Genomic DNA, 23,905 nt, shown 5'->3' on the forward strand with positions numbered 1-23,905 from the left:
TTCCTTTAGGTAAATATGGTTGATTTTTTTCCATGTTTGTTTACTTACATTTAAATCTACCTTTTATGAACTGTGTGAGGAATGCTTACATTCCATTTGTTATGTGTATTCTGTAGTATTAACTATTGTTTATTGATTGCTTCTTATGTGCCTATATCCTTAACCACCCGTACAATGCTATATATTACTCCATCTAGAGCTAAAATTCTACACAGCTGTACATTAAAATTATGGAATTATACTAGCATAATACCATACATAGGTAATAGTCAGTTAACATTTCTTGAGAGTTTACTATATGTTTCATAACGATTTTGCAAGGTAGGTATTATTACTGCCTTCATTATGTTGATAAAGAAATTGAGAGAGAGGTTAAATAACTTGACCAAGGTCACACAGCTAGCTGGTCATTAACAGTTTAAATTCAGCATCAGTGTTCTTACTAGGAATAGCTATCTCATACATTTTCCTTGGTATACAAAGTTTTATATTTTGAGTTTAAATATATACCTCTAGAGCTGGTTGGGGTTTTGGTAGATGTTTTAATGATACAACCTAAAAATTATCCTTGAGCTTATTAATCCTAATACAATACTTGCTAATTTATTAGAAAAGAATTTTTTAGGCACTTTATTCTTAACAGCATGTCTACAATCACCACTACACTTTTAAAATTGAATCACATTAGTCTTGCTTTTTAGCTAGTTATTACTGGCCTTTAGGTGGTGTTAATTAATATGTTTATTTTACTAGGGAGATGAATGGGAGTTATTGCTGCTTTAAAACAAGGATATACTCTTTCTTTTCTGTGTTCTTGAGTTTAAGGAATTTTTAAGATTATATTTTGGTAGCATTCACATTATACTTGTAAAATGTATTCTTCTTTAGCTTGATCATATTTACTAAGTGTAGCATTTTAGTTTTACTTGTAGTAGCAGATACATATTCTTATTTTGGTTGAGAAATGTGTCCTAGATAGGTAGCTTTTTTGTATGTTTTAGTTGCTGAAATAAAAGAATAGCTTATTTTCAAAGTTTTCTTTAGGGTCTTCATTATGTCTTCTTTGAATATTTATGTTACTTGTTAAACCATTTATGAGTCTGAAGACATCAGAATACTGAGGGAAACTGATTTTTAAAAAGAAAAATGTTATTTCTTCATGTCTCTTTTTAGGGACACTGAACAGATGTTTTACTAATATGGTCTAAAAAAAAATTTTGATGAGTAGAATATCATGCAAAATTCTCCTCTATAAGATATCAATATAATTTAAAAAATAGTTTTAACCATTTTTATGAAGCAGGAAAGCTATTAAAAACTGCAAATAAAAAATAGGTGCTTATTTTTGTGCTAATACTAATTACTGATAATGCATGCTTATGTTTGTCACTCATTACATGGCACTGTACCAATCAGTGTATGACTGAGACTCAAGCACTTACACATGTAAATTAACCATTAGATTTTTTTCCTTTTTTACTTAAGTGAGTCATAATGGAAAGCAACTCTAGGTCATAAAAAAATCTTTTCTCTTTAATGCTAATGAAATGTCTCCACTCACTGTATTAGCAGACTACCCTTATTGGTAATCTGTAGCTTTCTCTTTTGTTCCTGGTGGTAATGAAATGCTGGGTGCTGAAAAAGCCGGCTCTCCAAGAATGTGTAGCCAATTGTTTTCTGTTCACTTATACTGTAAAATTACTGTTCCCTAGCAAAGCCGAACAAGTGCAGGGACAAGATCAAAAGAGTATACATTGGCACCCGGCTACACGAAGTGACTCCTGCTTTATTAATTAGTCATAGCTTCTCCAAGTTAATTTACTCTGATAGCACAAAAACATTCTGCAATATAAAAACAACAAATTATAACTCAACCACAAGCCTTTACTGCTTGCTTTCTTCAACTTTCATTTTAAACCTTTGCACTGTGTTATAAGCTAACTGTCCGTTAACATTTCTGAACCTTAGGGCACAAAAGTATTTTTAATTTTTTCGAAAAACATTAGGGATGTCATCAAGTGACCATTTTTATTCTCTAAAATTGGGTAACCTTTAATTGATAACATTCTTTTAAAAAGACAGTGTATTGGGAATTCAGTTTAAAAGTGCAGTTGCTACTAAAATTTGCAAGCTTGTTCTGTCTTCTCATCAGAAATGCCACTGGTGTTTAAGCATTTGAAAAGGACCTTCTCTGTGAGTGTTTTTGTGGAAGCAAAATTTGACAGTGATCCTAAGCTCCAAATTAAATAATATCAGCACTACTTTCCTTTTCATTTTAATTGCCACTTTTTTGGAAGTTCCTGAGATTTTTTTAATTTAAGGAGACTTCAGTAATTTTTTAGTTAATATGTTTTCAAGCTATAGCCAGAGACAGAAAAAACAAAAAACAAACAAACAAAAAACCCCAAAAAACCCCCAAACCAAAAAAAACCACAAAACAGTGCATGTCCCCATCTCATGGTCTTGTTTTATTTTGATCTGGTTTTCTCAAAAGAAATAAACTTTTGAGTAGACATTAGCTGTAAAGAGAAAAGTGATTTAGACCTGTGCAACCCAGTTTGTTAGTTGTGCTATAACAGTTTAGTTGGTAACTTTTAGTATTTTCATCTAATTGAAAGAATTCCACTAGTTTCTATGTCCTCTAACATGTTTTAAAAATAACAGTGTGAAATATTTTGTGAATATATATAAAGCAAGCTTTATTAAGATTATTTGAAATGTGCTATTAAAAAAGGATCAAAACATTTTTGCACTGCGAGTATCAAAAACTCGTTATTCTGTACTTAGGAGAAGTTGTAATGATTAATATCAGCCTTCTTTATACATTTATTTTTGAAGTCAACTTTCTTCCTTAATTGCTGTATTTTGTTCTGAATTTTAAAGACTTTTAAAAGTTATAATTAATCAATTTTTAATTGTGAATTTAAAAAATTTAGGAATAGTTTTATCAGCATTATGCATTTCTAGTTTTGTCAGAGTTATTTTTTTAAATCACTGTATTAACGATTCTTGTGAGGTTATTATTCTTATTTTTTTGTAGAAGGAATATTTGTGTTTGCGAAGGTTAGCAGAGGCTGGCTGTGCTGGAAGTGACTGCAGTGCCTTTTGATTATTCATGGACAGTAATAGAAGGCACTTAAAAAGAACAATGAAATTGCTTATTTTTGTGATGGGCCATCTGTTGAATTGTTTTGTGCAACAATTGCACAATAGTATCTATGTCATATCATTCTATTTTCAACAGCAGCTGATTATGTCTCACTGGCTACTTGTCCTTATTTCTAAAGTCCCATGACCATTTAAAGCCACCTTTCCAGGGACCTTTGCCAGAAAGGTATTAGAAATCTCAAACAGCCTGTGTATTTTATTTATTTACTCTTTCATTTTTGGGGGTGTGTGTGGGGTGGGAGTAAGAGGAGGGAGTTGGTCATGTTAGTTCTAATTAATTAGACTTCCTAAATGTTTAGGACAATTATCTATGCTTTCCACCTGTAGTTCTATAAAAGAAGTTAACATAGAACCATTTGATAATTTGCGTAGAAATGATAGGCTTGTAAAAAAGAAGAGTCAATTTTAAAAGACTGCTATACAGTCTTTCATGCTTTTAATTATCTACTCTTTTCTTCATGATGATAATTAGAATTTTTCTCTTGGAATTCACTTTCATTTAAAAAAAAAAAAAGATGAGCCATTAGCAAATTTGTTAGAGCAGAAGTGAAATTAAAATAAAACAAATGTGTTGTTGTCCATAGGTCACTGACATCGCTGATGCCATGATTCTGAAACAGCTTTTTGAAAATCTGTTCAAAAATGGGGTCGTCGTTGTGGCAACATCCAATAGGCCACCGGAAGGTAAAAACAAACATTGTGCTAGTCTCATCCAATTAGGTGGAAACTAACAAGCTTTTAAAATACATAATTTTGTACTAATTTTGTTGTGTTAATAAATCTGATGACTTTGCTTATAATTAGTTTTATAACTGGCTTAATCTGAAAAATCAGTTGGTATTTCTATCTGAAAACTATATACTTAGCAAGCTAAATCCAGTTGATCTCCCATGTTTGATGCACTTGCTGTTTTTTTCTGAATATTATGTTATGTCATATGTGTGTATCAAAAAAAATTCAGGCCTTTCTAACTGCATTGTATGGGCTATAGAAGAAATTCAATGAAATGAATAATGAAACTCTTAATTAAATTTTAGGAAAAGACTTAAAGCTTACTTGCACGAGTAGTTTCTAATACTTCACTTAATTTATCATTTCTAAAAAAAGCACTTGTGGCTTATTAGGAAAGTATGAGTATTTAAGAATTAAAATACAAGTATTATATAGATTAAAAACAAGTTTAAAATCTTGTATCTTTCAGTCCATCATGTAGTCAGTTAAAAGTCTAAGGAACCAAAAATAATATTTTATGAGAGATTTAAACTTAAATATTTCTGATAGGCTCTTCCCCAGATATCTGCATGACTAAGTCCTTACCTCATTCAAATCTTTGCTCAAAAGTTACTTTGCCAGTGAAACCTATTCTTCTCCCCCTATTTGAATCTACAACACATCCCTTTTTCCTGGTACTGCTTCCCCATACCCTGCTGTATATTTGGCCCATAATGCTTATGGACCCACTATATAATTTATTTTTATTACATTTCTTGTTTATTGTCTATCCCTTTCCAGCATTCAAAAGCTTCACGAGGGCAGCAATTTTTCTCTCTTCTGTTCTTGGATGTATTCTATGCATCTATTAACATTGCCTAGCACATAGATGTATCTCAGTGAACTGTCTTAGGATGAATGTTGAATGAATGTATGTTTTGAAAGGAGCTCTTAGGCTGCAGTGTTGAGAATAGACTGGGGGGATGAGGTTTCAATGTTGGAAGTACGGAGATCATTTAGGAGACGATTGTGACAGTTCTGAGGGGAGATGATGCAGCAGTGTAGTGATACAAAGTGGTCAGATTCTGGACCTATTTCGTAGGCAGAGTCAATAGGATTTACTGATGAAATGGGTACAGGGTATGAAAAAAAGAGAGGAATTAAGAATGAGGTGAAGGTTTTGGCCTGAGCAATTGGAAGGATGAAGTTGCTGTTTACTGAGATGGGGAAGACTACAGGAAAAGCAGACTTGGATAAGAAAGTGGAAATAGGGGTTTCTATGATGATGAGACAGATACATATAAGAATTTGGACTTCAATACAAATGTGTAGACTGAAGCTATAAATTTGGGAATCATCAGTCCTAAAGGAGTCTTGAAAGAACAGCCAGTGAGGTAGAAGGAGAACTAAGACAGTATCAAGTGAGGAAAAGAAAAATGGTACAAAACGGATAGATGATCACTCTTGTTAAATGAAAATGAGGTTGAGAACTGACCCTTTGAATTGGTAATGGAATTCTTTAGTAAACCTGAAAAGGGCAGTGTAATAGCATGAGCTTGAATAAGCTATGCCACATTAATGACTTACATTGAATTTGTAATACTAACACACCCAGATCTTACTATATAAGCTGCTGTCATACTAATTTTCTCTCGTTCTATATTTGTACAGTTGATTTTTTTTCTTCCTATTACATTTCAGCTTATTGGTTTGTCTACATTGTTCCATTTTACTGATTTTTATTGAAATCTTTTTCTTTTTTTTTTGGTGGCTGATCGGTAGGGGATTCGATACCCTTGGCCTTGGTGTTATCAGCATCATGCTTTACTGAGTGAGCTAAGTGGCCAGTCCTAAAATCTTTTCTAAGTATAATCTTAGCACAAGTTTTTTTTTTGGCTATCCCTACTAACTTTGATATTTATAAATTTGGTAATCATGCTTCTGTATCTTCAGCCACTTATTAATTAAAATGTGTAAATTGGATAGGATCAAGTTCAGTCAACTGCAGCACACCACTGGCAGCCTTACCTTAGGGAGACATCAATTAATTAATGAACACTTTTTGGGTTCATTTTTTCATATAACTATAGTTACATCTCATCTGTTACAAAACAAAAAAATTATGAATGATTTTTTTCAGCTGCACTTATTAAAATCTATATAATATTACATACAGCGTTCTTGTGATTTACAAGTATTAGCAACCCTATGAGCCGAGGCAGTGAGCATTATTAATTAAAAATTGATATCTTTAATATTAGATCATCTATCTAGGTGGAAATGAGGCTTGCTTCTACTATAGCTGGCATGTTGATTTAAGTGCCGTTAGTATTAAATTGAGACATTCAGCGACAAGCTATGCTCATAAATGGCAAGGTGCTAGAATAATCTTGGAAGCCTCTAGCAATCATTTCTGAAAGGCTGCTCAGGCTGTTGCGGTATGGTAAACTGAAGAAAGACAACCACAAGAAGAGGTTAAGGAACATTTAGGAGCTCATAGCTTTGTAGGAGTGAACAAAGTTACCGGTCCGCCATGGTAGCATGCAGAAATCTGAGCTGGAGCCACCCTTCTGGAAAAAACTGAAAGTTCAAGATGCAGAATTGCAAAAATTGGACATTAGTCACAAAGTTAGAGAAAACTTTTTCTAAATAGGAACTGTAGAAGGGATGCTTGATACTTATCATATACCAGGTATTTTAGCCACAGCAGACAATTATCAAAAATAGCTTAATATTGTAAAGTAAAAAAGATGGCATATATGTATGTGTATATGTGTAATATATACACACATCTATAAAACTTCATGGGTGAAGAAAAAGACTCAGAGAGATTAAGGATAGATATTAGGAAAAGGTAAAACTATAGGACAAAGAATGGATCAGTTGTTGCCAGGGGCTGGGCCGGGAAGGTGTTTGTCTACAAAGGGGCAGCAAAAGAGAATTTCTTGGGGTGATGGAACTGTTCTGTATACTGATTGTGGTAGTAGTTACATGTGTAAAACTTGCAGAACTGTACACCAAAAAAAGGTTTATGTTATTATATGTAAATTAAAAACAAGTCACATGGTGCTTTAGCCTGTGGTCTGATGTTTAAAATTCCATATTTTCACCCAGGTGGCTTAAGTTTGATTCCCAGTTAAGGAATCAGTCCCTTGAAGATAATAAAACCCTTTGGAATGTTCACATCCAGGAAATTAACAAAAAAATAAAAATAAAAACAAATCACGTGGATAGTGAGTAGCCGAACAGGGACTAGAACTTAGGCTTTGTGACTCTTTTCTCCTATTGCTCTTCACTGACCTTTAGCCAACCTATCCCAGATAAGAGTATCCTCTATTCTAACCATCAAAATGCATTCAACTTTTTCTTTAGGTCACAGCTTTTAATTCAGGGACCCCAGATAGTTTTTTTCCCCCTAAAAATAGAATCTACTTATTCTCAAACTTCTACAAGATAATGGGGGAAGAATCTTCCTGGCAGAGGGTTGAGGCAAAGCTGAGTGGCTGGACAGAGAATGGCACTTTAAAAAAAAAAAAAAATTATTTACTTAGTAGAATCATTCTTATTTTTTTACATTAAAAGATGTTGTGGAGTGATGGGAGGGGTGGGTGCAAGGGAGGTAGGGAGGTGAAAGTGGGGGGGGTGCTGAGGCCCACAGGCTCCCCCAACTCTGGCTTGGGAGCCTGGATGGTTTCCGGCAGTTGCTCAGGGTTGCTTGGTTGTCACCTGGCTGGATGTGGACATCAGGGGTGCGGGGCTGAGGCCTTTGGCTGCCACACCCCGGCTTGGGAGCCCTGGGAGCTCCCTGCTCATTTAGGTTTTATAGGTGTTCTTTGGTGGTGTTAGACCTTTATGAGTTAATATTAGAACTTTGTCTCTGATTTGTGAGTGTTTTGTGTTTTCTTTCACTTCTGTGTTGGATTATTAGCTACCCCCACCACTTGAACTCTGCACTGGAACTAATTTGTTGTCCTTTGCTTACTTCTAAAATGGGGGAACTTCCTTTAGGGACCAGCACTTGAGCCCTGTAGTTGAGTTAAATTGCTTCATTGCTTTTGACTCCCTGGGGAAGGCTTTTTGTGCAGCTCAGGTTTTAATTGTTGACCTTGTATGTACTTCCAGATCTCATGAGATCTGGTGCACCTGGGTTGTGTAGAAACTCTGGTCTGGGCCTGAGTCTTTTCAGCAAACTGTACCCCCTGCAGTTTTATATTCCTGACCTGTCTACACTGAGTGGTCCTGCACTGATTGGAGGGCAGATCAGCTGTCCATGCTGGGCCCCAGTGTTCCCCCAGTGGGCCTGTCTTTCCCACTGCCCACACTCCAAACACTTCCCATGGGACAGGCATGTGCAGGTCCTTTGCGATGACTCACCAGCCTCTAAGTGGCTCCTTTTTTCAGTTGTCCGTGGTTCCTCACTTCTATGTGGGTCCACGTGAACCCTGTCAGTGGTCTTAGAGGCCTGAGGTCCACCAAGGCCCTCTTCTCCCCTGCATCATCCAAGCAACTTCATACGAAGGGCAGAGCAGTGGCTTTTGCCAGCTCTTGCTCCATGTGCTCACCAGGGCCAGCCTTGAAATGGCTGGGACTCGAAAGGGTTGGAGTGGTCCCTTATTTCTTTCATCTCGGCTTCTCCTGCCTTCACGAACTCTGTCAATCTCTCTTCCTCTTTCCCTGAGCTCTAGCGGCCCCAGCTTGGCAGTCATTGTTTTTTTAATAGTTGTAAATTGGTCAACTGTGGGAGAGAGTGACTCTGGAGACTGTCTATTCCAACATCTTGATTCTGTCTCTGAGAATGGCACATTTGAGGAACTGAAAAGGCAGCCTGTGTGGCTGGAGTGGAGAGTGAGGGTAAGCAGGATACAGTGAGGTACAAGGTCTGGAAAAGTCTTGTTGGAAAAAAGAAAGGGAAGCAAAACTTGAGGGTGGCAGAGAAAATCAGTTACCAAAGACTGATTTCTTGTACACCACTATTTTTCCTTGTCCTAACTTCCAGTTCCTACCTTGCTCGGGTCCAAGGCCTCATCCTCTGCACACCATGCAGTGTTAACCTAAAACCAGTGCTGGCTTGTGAATCCTACCTTAGTTTTTAGCTTCCTGATTGTTTTTTGGTCTCTAGAGATTTTCCTTATTTTCTTGCAAGCTCAACATTTCTTGTTGTGGTACTATTTTATGTTTTATGGGATAATCTGGTTAAGGCCCTTGAACCTGAAGAAGAGAGTATCTTGGATCAGATCCCCCAAAATGGGAAATTACTAGAAAAGTTTCAGATAAATACAAAAAGAGAAAGTTTGTATTCAATTTCTTATTTTTAAAAAAACTCAGGTAGAGTTCCAGTCAACATGGCAGAATAGACAGTCCCCAGCATCACTCTCTCCCATAAATCAACCAATTTGCAGCTATAAAAATGTAACAGTAGCCAGACTGGGGCCGCTGGAACTCAGGGGAAGAGGAGGAGAGACCTGTGGAATTCATGAAGGCGGGAGAAACCGCAATGAGAGAAAGAAAAAATTGCTCTGAGTGTTTCGTGCTCTGGCCGCTTTAGGGCTGGAGCTGCTGAGCACACAGAGCAAGAGCCAGCAGAAGCCTCAGCTGTGTCCTTCAGATGGCATTGTTTGGAGGCGGCAGGGGAGAAGAGGCCTTGGTGGTCCCCAGGACAGCAAGACCACTAATAGGGTTCCCCTGGACCCATGCAGGAGTGATGAGCCAGAACAGCTGAAAAAAGGGGAGCCACTCAGAGGCCGGTGCGTCATTGCAAGGGACTGGCGCAGGGTCCGTCCCGTGGGAAGTGTTTGGAGCATGGGCAGTGGGGGAGACGGGCCCACCAAGAGAATGCTGGGACACAGCAAGGACAGCTGATCTGCTTCCGGGTCAGCGCAGGACCACTCAGAGGAGATTGGTTGGGAATGCAGAATTGCATGGGGTACTGTTTGATGAAAAAACTCAGGCCCAGATCAGAGTTTCTATACAACCCAGGTGGGCCTGGGTGTCTGGAGAGCTTGAAGTACCTATAAGTCAACCATTAAACCCTGAGCTGCACAAAAAGCCTTCCCTAGGGAAACAGCAGCAAAGCAGCAATTCAGCTAAACCACACAGCTCAAGTACTGGTTCCTACAGGAAGTTCCCCCATTTTAGAAGTAAGCACAGGACAAAATGTTAGTTCTGGCCCAGGCACACCACCAGTGCCTTGGGGCCTGCCGGCGGATCTGAGGTATGAAACCTGGGACCAGACCCCCCCACCCACAACCAGGCACACCACCAGTGCCAAGGAAGATGCCCAAAACATCACCTCCATGTGGGTAGCCCACCACAGCCATCACAGTAACTGTGGCTGCTGCAAAAGTGGCTAGACATTACAACCACCACGCAGATAGTCCACCAGCCACTGTAGTGCATTGACAGAAGGAGAGTCACCAGCAGAGACCAAAGAAAAGAAGAGGATGTCTCTCTCTGCAAAGCCCATTCCAGAGTGACAGAAGAAGCCGCTGCTCTATGTTAATATTAGGGGACCTGAACACAGCTTTCAGCATTGGACAGATCATCTGGGCAACAAATCAACAGAGTAACCATTACTCTTTCAGAGGGAGAGAAGAAATCTAGGGTTATCAGAGGTGGGAGGGGGGAGGGAGAGGAAGGGAGAGACTGGGCAAGGGGAATAAAGAGTAAGTACAATTTGTAATAATATACATACTAGTAATATTGATTTGATCAACAGATGTCAACATTGAATCCCAAAAATATGTATAATCAATTATGATTCAATAAAAAATAAATAAATAAATAAATAAAAAGCTCAGGTAAATGATTCATTCAGCAATTTTGTCATTTAGGCAAATACTTTAATGCCCAAATACAAATAGACATATTTTTAATTTTCAGAATTATACTGTCAGGTCATTGGAATAACCAGAAACAAAACTCCACCACTTAAAATTTCACATAGATGACTCCCATTTTTTAGGTTCTGAAATAAAATTTTGTTAATTTTATAATATCCCAGTAGGGAAAAATAATATAACACGATTTAAGCGCATGGAGACTCTGACATAAATTAATAACAGACTAGTAGTTTAAATTAATAAAAAATTTGGAATTAATTTAATAATTAAACTTGAGAAATCTATTCAATCACAAGTTGGAATACATTTTTATGGGGAAGTAGACTACATAAATTGAAAAGAGCATGCTTCTTTGGTAGCACAACACAAAATGCTAAAAAGGAAAGGTCCCTTGTTGACTGAACCTAGAACTGTCAGAACAATGAACTCTGGAGTTTCCGGTTTTTATTTGTTGTTTATTATAATGAAAATGCATTGTAGCATTAGAATGTCAAAAATAATCCTGCTTTTATGAGATTATCAGGCGACAACATTATGTGATTCTTACACAGGCCAGAATATCCATAATAAATAAAGGTCTTGGTATCACTAGAAAGTTGGTTAAAAGTTATGTGCGCTTGTGCACACATACATACACACACATTAGTGTAATTTATCATTTTAACACTTTTTAAAATTTATTTTTTATTGAAGCATAATTGATTATACATACTTTGGGGGTTCAGTGTTGACTACCATCACCTGTGTGCAATGTATGTTGATCAAATCAATATTATTAGTATATTCATTATTACAAATTGTACTTATTCTTTATACCCCTCACCCATTCTTTGCCCATTTCCCTGTCCTTCCCCACCACCTCTAATAACCCTAAATTTCTTCTCTCCTTTTGAAAGATTAATGGTTCTCTGTTGATTTGTTGCCTAGATGATCTGTCCAGCGCTGAGAGAGGGGTGTTCAAGTCCCGCACTCTTATCATAAAGCAGATGCTTCTTCTGATATCCTGGAGTGGGCTTTATGGAGAGAGACATCCTCTTTTTTTTTTGGTCTCTGCTAGTGACTCTCCTTGTGTCAATGCAGTCAAGTGGCTGTGGTGGGCCACCCGTGTGGAAGTGGTGTTTTTGGTGTGTTCCTTGCCTGGTTACAGGCAGGGGTGATGGCCCTCAGCTCCTGCCTCAAGACCCCAGGAGGTGGCAGTGGCAGTGGCGGTGGCGTGCCTGGTTGCAGAGGAGGGATCAGCCCCGGTGGGCCCCATGATCTATTTTAATACTTCTAGGGAGAAAAAAATTCAATGGTCATCATCTTACAGGCTGAAAAAGCATTTGGCAAAATTCAACATCGTTTCTTAATAGAATTACTTCACAAAATATCAGTAGGTGGATAGTTTCTTAATGTTTTACCAAATATACGTATCTCAGTTCAAAAGTCAGCATTATGCTTAGTGGGGAAACTGTGGAGGCATTTTTACAACAGTTATGAACAAATCAAGGATGACAGTTATCATTTTTTAACACTGAACTACAGTACAGACAGACAGGTCATGAGAACAACCAGGTGGATAGTGCGGGAACAAGTAAAAACCGCATGTCTTGACTGCAGGGTTGCATCAATGTTAGACACAGCACTTCTTGTTCAATATTATATAAACAAAATATCCTAGCATGGGAAAAATAAAAGATATTGCAGCATTAAATATAGTTTTTAAAAGACAGAAGAATAACATCCTTTTACAGGTAATCTACCAGAGCAAGGAAAAGAATGTTTTAGGAAATTTCTGTTTTGTGTTCTTTAAAAATCAGGAAAATATAGACTGTGATTCAGAAGATCTTAACTGAGAGAAGACAACAGATTGAGCTGAAAACTTTTTACTGAGAGATCAGCTGAAATGAAAGAAAGATGAAATAAGAAAAGATTAAATTAATTAAAATTAAATTAGTTAAAATCAGCATTAGAAGCACTAAACTATAGAACTGAAACTACAGAAAGTGAAATCAGTGGTCTAGGAAAAGTAACTTAACAAGCTTTGCCAGAATGTAGGAATACAATAAAGAGAATAGAATGATGAAAAAAGTAAATAAATCCCCTGAAGGAAAGAGACCTTAATGTGAACTTATTGAAGAAAAATGTGAAAAACCAATCAGTATAATGTATTGGATATAAACGATAATTTTGTTCCCCTTGGGGGGTGAGTTTACAGATATAAGATAACGGGGGATATATACAGCCATGTATTTTAGAATTTTAAATATGCCTTCTGTTTTTCAAATTACTACAAAAGACAAAAGATCAAAGATAGCCTTTAGAGTTGAAGTGAAAGCTGTTGTTGGCTGAGCCTCAGCCACTCACACTTGATAATGAAATAGTTCTTAAAGTTAATAGGAGGGTTGTGCTCTCTGCCATTGTCTTTTTGTTTGTTTGTTTTAAAGGCCTATAGTACCTGGTATCTATTGTGACCATGTAGGGTTTATCCCAAGAATGCAACGTTGGTTTAAAGTTCAAGATAGTCAACGTTGTCCACTATGTTAACAGAATAAAGGAAAAAAAAAATATGATTGTTTCAATAGATGCAGGAAAGGCATTTGACAAAATCCAACATTCATTCATTATAAAATGCTAGAAATAACATTTATTTAAAAAATTAGGAATAGAAAAGAACTTCCTTAATCTGGAAAAGAGCATTTACCAAAAATCATCTACCCAAACCCAGTAAACATCATAATTAATGATGAAATATTGAACACTTTCCCTCTCGAGAACAAGGCAAGGATGCTCACTCTTCCCACTTCTAGTCTTAATGTTTTTCTCTTATACATTTATTGTATTATCTTTGTCATTCCTAGGTCTGTTTCTGCTGATGAGTCACTGTGGGTCATATTTTCCTGTTTCTTTGCATGCCTGGTAATTTTTTATTTCATGTTGGACGTGTAAATTTTACCTTGTTGGGTGTTGGATATTTTCATACTCCTATAACTATCTTTGAGCGTGTTCTCTTTCTTAGAAACAGTGTGATTCTCTTGGGTATTGCTTTTAAGCTTTGTGTGGCAGGACCAGAGCCAGATTTAGTTTAGGACTAATTTTCCTCACTCTACTGAAGCAAATCCCTTCTCAGTACTCTCTACCTAATTGTTCCATGAATTATGAGGTTTTAAAATCTGTTTGGGGTAACAGGCACCATTCCCAGTCATGTGTGAGCTTCAGTGGTGGTTTCCTCTGATACTTTAAGATGATTCTTTCCCTGCCTTCAGATAATTTCCTCACACACATATGCTGATCAGTACTCATCTGAGGACTCCACTGGGGCCATCAGCTGATATCCAGGGCTGTCTCACTGGACAGCTCTCTCTTCTCTGGTACTGTCTCCTGTGAACTCTTAACTGCTACCTTTTCCTCCCTAGACTCCCATGCATCTATCTCCTCAAGTTGGACAGACTTTCAGAGTGGCCCTTCATTTTCCCCACACCTGGCATACATAGCTTTGTTCCTGGTGTGCAATGTTTACACAAAGCTGTGAACACTGGGTGTGGTGATCATGGAGGGCCACTCGAAAAGTCTGTCCTCCACCAACCGTGGATTCAAGGATGGCTTGATAGAGAATGTGGCATTTGAGCAATAGATTGTCTAGTGTTGGAAAAAGAATTGGAGGAAAAGTCATAAGCTCATGCTGATTCTTCTGCCTAGAATACCCTTCTGCTTGGTGGCACTTTGCTCATGTTTTCTGTGCAATCCAGTGCCGTTCTTACCTCTCTGTATTATTTTATACATTGTGTCCCTTTTAAAATTGTATCATGGTTATGGTCTGGTTGTGTTTGTCAGTTGTCATAGGCCCACTGGTCACAGTGTTGTTCTGAAAAAGTCTATAAGTTTTAGCATCATTAAAATTCTTGGTTCTAATCCTAGGTGTACCAGTTACTGGCTGGAAAAACAGCATATGATTTTTAAAACTCTGAATATAAATTTATCTATAAAGTGAAGGTAAAAATGTTTACTTTGTAGGGTTATTATGATTTGTGTACAGTGCCTAGCAAATTTCCTGGCTTCTTGTAGGTATTCTGTAAATTTTAGTTCCTCCTTCTGTTTATCTTTTGTCTTCAGCATTTATTTCAGTGCAGACATATAGCAGGAATTCATGAATGTATGTTGGACTGAATATCAAACTATAATATACTATCATATAGGAACAATTTAATTAGCTGTATTATCTACGGATTTAGTAGAATATTGTTTGAATGTTAATTAGTTTTTTAAAAGAAGCTAAGTAGCTGTTACCACTTAAATGGTCTAAAGGTGTTCTTTTCTTTTAATCTATAATAAAATAAGAATCCCCTAGAAGGATAAATCAGATTGGTTCCATAAACCATATAATCATTTTGTGTTAATTTATAGGAAGACTTCCTTTAATTAATTACCTGTCTAAAGTTTTTCTTACTCTAAATCGATATGTGCATATATAAAGAAGCATTATTCACCCTCTTGGTTTTGACACTTGGATTTTTAAGGAAAAGATCTGTATATCCATGTGCATCTTCAAAGTGTTTGTGTAGGTACTTGTAATTACCTTTGTGCATGTATTTCATCTGTTGTGTTATTTTAGTTATTCACTGTGGAGAATTTAGAGGTCTTCATACCATTCTCTACACAATGAATGCCCAAAAATCCACTGCTCTATCTTATATGACTGAGAGTGTTCATTTAGTTCTGTTTAGAGATTGTTAGAAAGTCATAGGCAAGAACTGTTGAATTTTAAAACAGTATTTAGTAAACAGTGACAAATGTTGATATAAATATATTATAAAATCGTATGCCTAAGAAAAATAATATTAATTAACTAATATTAAAAATTTTGGTAGCTAAATAACATTTCAGGAGACAGATCTATCACATTGATAATTAGCATAATATTTGAATTGCAAAAAACTCTTCAATTTAATGAGTACAGTCCTTTTTCACCTAAGTGTCCTATAAAAACCTAAAGGTTTCCAAGTCAAATGATTTCTGTTCAGAATTGTGTTTAGAAAACACTTCTCAGAGCCTGAAGTTTTAAATGGCGTATCTTTGTAAAAGCTGATTTTTTTTTAAAAAGTTAACTCTCTTAAAAATTACGCCTTCAAGACTTAAAGGCATTGTTATTCTACTTTAACTTTGCTGATGAGTGGAAATCTTTTAATCAAGAATATTACAAGAGGGCCTTTGCATCTCTCATTGTCATTAACATTCTAAAAGGTGAATGCTTGTTAAGCTACATCTCAAACCCTTTTATGTCCAAAAAAAAAAGAAGATGTTATTCTATAAGTAGGACCAAAAGGTTGCCTCAACATAAACTTTCATTATTGTAATATCTTAGTTTTAATTCGAATGTGTGTTCTTTTGTTATTCACTAATGTTGTGTACGTTTTTCTCTAATAAAATTTTAAAAGTTTATTGAAGTATAATTGACATTTAACATGGTCATTTATTGAGGTATAATCTCTATTTAACATAATCTTTCCTCTAGCTGTTTGAACACATTGAATACACAAAACTTTTAATGTTCTTGTCGTCTAAATTTATTTTTTGTCATTCCTAGGTCTGTTTCTATTGATGAGAAGTCTTTATGTATAATAAATGACACATATTTAAAGGATACAATTTAAAACTATTGACATATGCAAACATCTGTAAAACCACCACCACAATTAATATAGAGAACATTTCCATCACCCCTCAAAGTTTCCTTGTGCCTTTTTGGCTATTACAAACAAAGCTCAAGTTTTTAGTTATTATGAATAAAGCTGATAGAAACATCGAATGTGCTTAAAAAATTATCTTATTTTCAATTTACCACTTCTTGGCAATCATGGCTGTCAACTGTTACTATATAGTAAAGTTTTGCACACCTTCCCCAGCAACTTGGTAATTATGGAAGACTAGAAATATACTTAACTTTAAACCCATTTCCTGAATTTTACCCATTTTACTTACTAGAAATATAGATTATAGGAAAGAAAAGATTTCATTCCGAATTTTGAAATCTTAAAAGCATGGCCAGCATTTTCTTACCTTTTATGTTACCCCTTGTAGAGCTACTTTACCCTGACGGTGATCCTGCCAACTGGGCCAATTGTTGAGCTAGGGCTGGGTCTGGAGTTCCCAGACCCCTCAAGCCAGTTCCAGACTGGGTCACAAACCCTTCACCTGCCAGGCTGGGTCCCCAGACCCCTTACATGCAGGTCTGTGAGCTAGGTAACTGGCAAACAGGTCCTTGGAGCCAGAGGTTGGAAAGCATGGCTGTGCCAGGCAGATGCCCAAGTCAGATGCCTGCCTGCCTGCTTCACTAAACTCTCCGTCTCTTTCTCTCCCTCCCCCTCCTTCCCCCTCCTCGTCTCTCTCTCTCTCCCTCCCTCTCCCCACAAGTATAGCAACAAAATTAAAAAGATACATTGGCGCACATGTACACTAACTCCACACACATACACACACACACACAAAATTTGCCTATAAAGGATGTGCTAAAACCATCATACCCAGCTGGACCTGAGGAGAGGGCCCTGACCAGACTATTCTATTTTCCCAACACCCCTAAACAGAAATTTTAAATGTAACTGAATTGAAGTCTTTAGTCCTTAATTAAACCAAAGAGCTTATGCAAATACTGTCTTCACTGTAATGATGTTATGATGAATATTTCTCTAAAGAGAATAAATGTTTCCTAATGACCATACTTTATTTCCATAAGTAAATGTGGCAGTTGAAGTCTATCATATTTATCAAATTTTCTCTAAACAAGGAAATATAGATCCTATAGTGCCATACTTTAAAAAAAAAAATCAAGACATAATCTAATTTGTTTTTTAATGATAATTTTTTACTTTGCCCATTTTTATTATTTTTAAAAAATCTTATAACTTTATAGTGACTTTTAAAAGGAATGTTTCGTATGCAATAAAATTTCAACCTCTTGAAAAAATTTTCCAAGTCTCCCTTTTTAAAGAACAATACGCAAAGCTTAAAATTTGTTTCCCGTTTTCACTATTTCTTCTTGACAATATGTATGTAAACATATATGTACCATGATACATACATATATTTTTAAAAACCTTTCGAAGACAATAAATACTACCTGTTTATGATATAATTTCAGGACATTTGCAGTTTATTAAGAATGGAGTTTTAATTTTTACACAATTTTGTTTTTGAGTGAAGTAGCATTTCTTTATCTTGATGTCAAATATGTAACCTTGATACAAATACATGAGCAGTTCTGTCTACTTATGTCTTTTCTAAAAAGGCTAAACTTATTACAAAACTTTTAGTTTTTTTTTTTGGCAGCTGGCCTGTGTGGGGATCAGAACCCTTGACCTTGGTGTTGCAGGGCCATGATCTAACCAACTGAACCAACTGGCACTTTTAATTCTTTACTGAGAACTTTTATTATAGACTGAGAAAAGGAGAATACAATCCTTTTCCCAGTAGAAACCTATATATTCAGGTATTTAGTGCTTTTAAATACATCGTCTTCTTATGTTAGGTTATTAATTTAGAATTTTGGAAGTAATGTCTTCCAAATTTTTTATGCTTGTCATTACACTTTATAGCTAATTTGATTGAATGCCTTTTGATCTTCTTTCTGTTACTATTACTATTTTCTCTTATTAAAATTATAATGAATTTTGTGCAGTACCTGAATAGAAATCAATTTTGGTTTCTTTTGCTCCTTTATTTTATTTTATTTTTTTTATCAGTAGACAGTTTTTTTGCCATACTAAAAGATAAACTAATATGATTTAGGCTAAGTAAAAAGCTAATACCAGTTTTTTCTTTCAGATCTCTATAAAAATGGACTCCAAAGAGCTAACTTTGTACCGTTCATAGCTGTCCTGAAGGTAAGGAAAATCACTTATTTGTGTTCATTGACTAAGATCATATTGATTGATAATCAAGGGTTTCGATAGGATTGCCTTGGTCTTGTATTCCAGCAGAATTCATTTTGATATTTAGATAGTAATAGTCAAAGACACTAAAGGAGAAAAGAATCTTTTTTATGTAGTGTTCATCCATGTGTACATGGGAAAAATTACAGAATATAGTCTAAATTATTCTCTAACTGAAACATTTGGTAGTTTGCATTTTATAAATTTTAATTTCAGGTTTGGTCATAAATATTATAGTGGAATGTTTAAACTTATACATTTATTTTTGAAAAAACGTTTAATGTTCCCTGTTTCCTTCAGATTAATGGCCATTATTAACATGTTTTCCCAGCTATTAAAGTTGCTATTCTAGAATAGCATTATTACAAAAATATTCTAATATATTTAAATGTGATTGCCATCAAGTTATCATGAAATTATGTCAAGTTGAGGCACATAAATAGTTTAAATATTGTGTGTATCATCACTGTGTAGAGTTTAAAATAGTCTTCATTACAATATGATTAAGAATAAAATAGCCTTTTTTACTGTTAATTTTAAGTAATTTTTTACATGATTATTCAATAATTTCACATTCTACCAGTATTTACTGAGAACCTACTATGTGCAAAGTGCTCCATTGGACATAACGGATAATATAATTATGAAATAGGCTGCTTCTTGCTTGTAAGTCATTTATAATCCAGTTGAGGATGTAAAATGCATGCAAATATCTGTAACAGAAAGCAAAATATGTAGTAAGTACCAGAAAAAGCATAATTATGTGTCAAAACGTAATTCCCATAATTTTAGGTATATGTTTTTTCCCAGTCCATATCATCGTATCTGAAAAAAGGATAATAAAATTGTACTTTTTTTTTTTTTTTAATGGCTGGCTGGTACGGGGATCTGAACCCTTGACCTTGGTGTTGTAATACCTTTCTCTAGCCAACTGGGCTAACTGGCCAGCCCCTAACGTTGTTTTTTTTTTTTTTTTTTTTTTAAACTAAAACCTCAAAAATTCTTATCAAGAAGGAGGAATGAAAAATATTTTGTTTAAATATTCTAAAGATACATTCAGATAATCTTTTTGACATATACTTTATTTGGAATTACTGTTGGTGCCAAACTTTACTCTCTATGCTGTACTTAGGACAATTCAAACATCTGTTTCCTTGACCAATTTTGGGTTCCCAAGGATTTTAATTTCTCTGAGCTATTTATAGATCTAAGGAAAAGTACTCTTGGAAGATTTATGCCGTTAGTAATTTTTTTTCGTTTATATTCATGTTTTGCACTTGGGGAGAAGGTAGATTTGCAGTGTTTTCTTCACGCTAAGAATCCAAAGTAATATGGTGTACACAGACACCAAAATATTAACAGGAAAGTTAAGAAAAGTAGGTGCTAAAAATAGTGTCTTTGTATAGCATAAAATACTCAAAATATAAAAAGAGAAGACTCACAGAATGAAACAAGTTAAGAGGCTCTCAGGGAACTTTGTAGCTGTACTTTTTTTGTTTTTTGGCCAGTAATTTGTCATATTTCAATATAAAACAGCATTATTAATAGGCAAATAAACTGACCAGATTAAACTTAATTTCCTTTCCCTTTCCCATCCTTAAGTTTTTTTTTTTTCTTTTTGAAGGGGAAGGAAAACCAGAGATGAATAATCCACAATTTGAAATTGAACATGAACTGAAATTTCCGGGAAACTAAATACCGTATTGCATGAGAAAAGATCTAAAATGTCTAATTTATTCAAAAGATTTTTTACCTATTACAAAACATCAGCCCAATGAAATGAAAACTAGAGCTGGTTTCTCTGGAGCTTTTCTGTCTGAGCATATGAAGTTTCCTTTGTATGGAAAGGTTGTTTCATATGAAGTTAAATGACATTTTCCCTATTCACTGATGCTAGTGTTACTCCTTCATTGTAGCCCAACTGAGAGAAATGTATAGCAGAAGTTAACCTTCAAATGAATAGAGAGTCTTAGTTCAATAAAAAGAGATTGGAAACAAGATAGAAATTTATTGAGGAAAAAGTACATTGTAAAATCAATTTTTTCTTTATGTTCTCTATAATCCAATGATAACAAGTTTGTAGTTCATCACAGAAGCTTGTGATTTGTTGCTTAGGATATTGGAAAATAACAAAAACCACTTATAAGTTCTTAGTAAACAATATTTTCATGAGATAGTAGGAATGAGGAGGAGGACTAATATGCTATTAAAAGTCTTAGTTCCGTCAACTGATAAATAAAAGAAATGTGGTATATCCATACAACAGAATATTATTCTGCTGTAAAAAGGAATTAAATTCTGATACATGCCATAATGAGGATAAACCTTGAAAACATTGTGCTAAGTGAAATATGCCAGGCACAAAAGGACAAATATATGATTCCCTTATATGAGGTACCTAGAAAAGACGATTCACAGAGACAGGAAGTAGAACAAAGTTTACCAGGGACTGAGAGGAAGGAGGAATGGATCGTTATTGTTAATGGATACAGAGTTTATGTTCGTGATAATGAAAAAGTCCTGGAAACGGAGAGTGGTGATGGTTGCACAACATTGCAAATGTACTTAATGGTAAAAATGGTAAATTTTATGTTATGTATATTTACCACAATTTTTTTTTAAAAAGAAAGAAAAGAAAAGCCACAGGACTGGAGAGGATATAGAAAATACTCCGGAACATTTCCTCTAGATGGCCTTCCTAGACCAACCCCTTGTAAGAAAGCAAAGCAAAGCAAATAAAAATAAGACAAAACAAACTCTTATGTATAATCTCCACTGTCTTTTAAATAGGGAGGTTACTGTTATGCTCTTACTTACACTTCCTTTGAGTTTATTCTGCTGTTCTTTTTCTAATTTACTGAGATGAATTTTTCTCATTTCAACCTTCCTATGCTAAATGTATTTAAGGTTATATATTTCCCTATAAATACTGCTTTAATTACATCTGTGAAGTTTTGGTATTTGGTATTTTCATTATCCTTGAGTTCAAAATATTGTCTAATTTTCATTGTGATTTCTTTAACCCATGGGCTGTCTAAAAGTTTCTTTCTTTATTTCCAAGCATATGTGGATTTTCTATTTATTCTTTTGTTATCGTTTTCTTCACAAATGCTTGATTGCATCGTGGTCAGAGAATATGCTCTGTGTGACTTGAGTCTTTCAAATCTGTTGAAACTTGTCTTATGGACCAACATGTAAACAATTTTTGTAAATATTCTCAGTTCTCTTTAAAATAGTGAGCACTCTCCAATTGTTATGAATTGTGAGATATATATATATATTAACAAACTTAACCATATATATATATGGTTAAGTTTGTTAATTATGCTGTTTGAATCTTTATTCTTATATTTTTTCCCATCAGTTTGAGAAACTTATGGAAAACATCTCCCACTGACTTTGAATTCATCTGTTCCTCCTGTAATTCTGTCATTTGCCTTACATATTTGGAGACTATGTTACAAGTTGCGTAACAGCTTAAAATGATTAAATATTGCTTGTGAATGGAACTTTTAAAAATCATTAAGCAATAATGCTCCTTTATTTCAAGCATACTTGTAACTGCCTGTTGAAGCATTTTTATTATAACGGCTTTAAAATCTTTATCAGATAATTCTAACATCTCTGTTATCTTTACATTGTCATCTTTTGATTGTCTTTATTTATTTATTTATTTATTTATTTATTTTATTTATTTATTTATTATTATTTTTTTTTAAATTTTATTTTGTCGATATACATTGTGGCTGATTATTGCTCCCCATCACCAAAACCTCCCTCCCTTCTCCCTCCCCCCCTCCCCCCCAACAATGTCCTTTCTGTTTGCTTGTCATATCAACTTCAAATAATTGTGGTTGTTATATCTTCTTCCCCCCCCCCCCCCGGTTTGTGTGCGTGTATGTGTGTGTGTGTCTGTGTGTGTGTGTGTGTGTGTGTGTGTGTGTGAATTTATATATTAATTTTTAGCTCCCACCAATAAGTGAGAACATGTGGTATTTCTCTTTCTGTGCCTGACTTGTTTCACTTAATATAATTCTCTCAAGGTCCATCCATGTTGTTGCAAATGGCAGTATTTCATTCGTTTTTATAGCTGAGTAGTATTCCATTGTGTAGATGTACCACATTTTCCGTATCCACTCATCCGATGATGGGCATTTGGGCTGGTTCCAACTCTTGGCTATTGTAAAGAGGGCTGCGATGAACATTGGGAAACAGGTATACCTTCGACTTGATGATTTCCATTCTTCTGGGTATATTCCCAACAGTGGGATAGCTGGGTCGTATGGTAGATCTATCTGGAATTGTTTGAGGAACCTCCATACCATTTTCCATAGAGGCTGCACCATTTTGCAGTCCCACCAACAATGTATGAGAGTTCCTTTTTCTCCGCAGCCTCGCCAGCATTTATCGTTCATAGTCTTTTGGATTTTAGCCATCCTAACTGGGGTTAGATGGTATCTCAATGTGGTTTTGATTTGCATTTCCCGGATGCTGAGTGATGTTGAGCATTTTTTCATATGTCTGTTGGCCATTTGTATATCTTCCTTAGAGAAATGCCTACTTAGCTCTTTTGTCTTGATTGTCTTTTTGAATTTACTTTGAGATCTTCCTGGTTTTGGGTATGAGTGATTTTCGATTGAAACTTGGACATTTTCCTAATTTGTCATGAGACTTTGGATCTTATTTTTTAATACATTTTTCATTGTAGTAAAATATACGTAATGTAAAATTACTGTTTTAACCAGTTGTAGGTGTTCAGTTCAATGGTATTAAGTACTTTCACATTGTTGTGCAATTACTACCATCCATCTCCAGAACTTTTTGTCTCACCAAACTGAAACTCTACAGTTATTAAATGATAAACACCTATTCTTCTCCTCTACCAGCTTCTGGTGACCACCAATCTAGTTTCTGCCTGTATGAATCTGTCTCTTTTTTGGTACCTGATGTAAGTGAAATTATTTATTTGTCCTTTTGTGTCTGGCTTATTTCACTTAGCGTGATGTCTTCAGGGTTTACTCATGTTGTAGCCATGTGCCAGAATTCCATTCCTTTTTTATGACATAATAATGCTCCATTGTGTTTATATACCACATTTTGTTTATCCATTCATCTGTCAATGGACATTTGGGTTGTTTCCACCTTTCAGCTATTGTGAATAATGCAGCTGTGAACGTTTATGTACAAATATCTGTTTGAGTCCCTGCTTTCAACTCTTTTGTGTATTTACCCAGAAGTGGAATTGCTGGATCATATGGTAATTATATGTTTAATTTTTTG

At 35.4% G+C, this 23,905-nt stretch overlaps 1 protein-coding gene across 3 annotated transcripts in view; it reads left to right on the plus strand.

Moving 5' to 3' along the window:
- Positions 1-23,905, plus strand: part of AFG1L (AFG1 like ATPase) — a 184,725-nt gene that overhangs the window by 81,513 nt on the left and 79,307 nt on the right. For all 3 annotated transcript variants that reach the window (XM_063097573.1, XM_063097575.1, XM_063097574.1), the window contains 2 exons: positions 3,753-3,852; positions 18,519-18,577. In XM_063097573.1, coding sequence (XP_062953643.1) covers positions 3,753-3,852; positions 18,519-18,577 — 159 coding nt within the window. The remainder of the gene's footprint in view (positions 1-3,752; positions 3,853-18,518; positions 18,578-23,905) is intronic.

Source organism: Cynocephalus volans, chromosome 5 (genome assembly GCF_027409185.1).
Source record: "Cynocephalus volans isolate mCynVol1 chromosome 5, mCynVol1.pri, whole genome shotgun sequence".
Classification (NCBI taxonomy): Eukaryota; Metazoa; Chordata; class Mammalia; order Dermoptera; family Cynocephalidae; genus Cynocephalus; species Cynocephalus volans.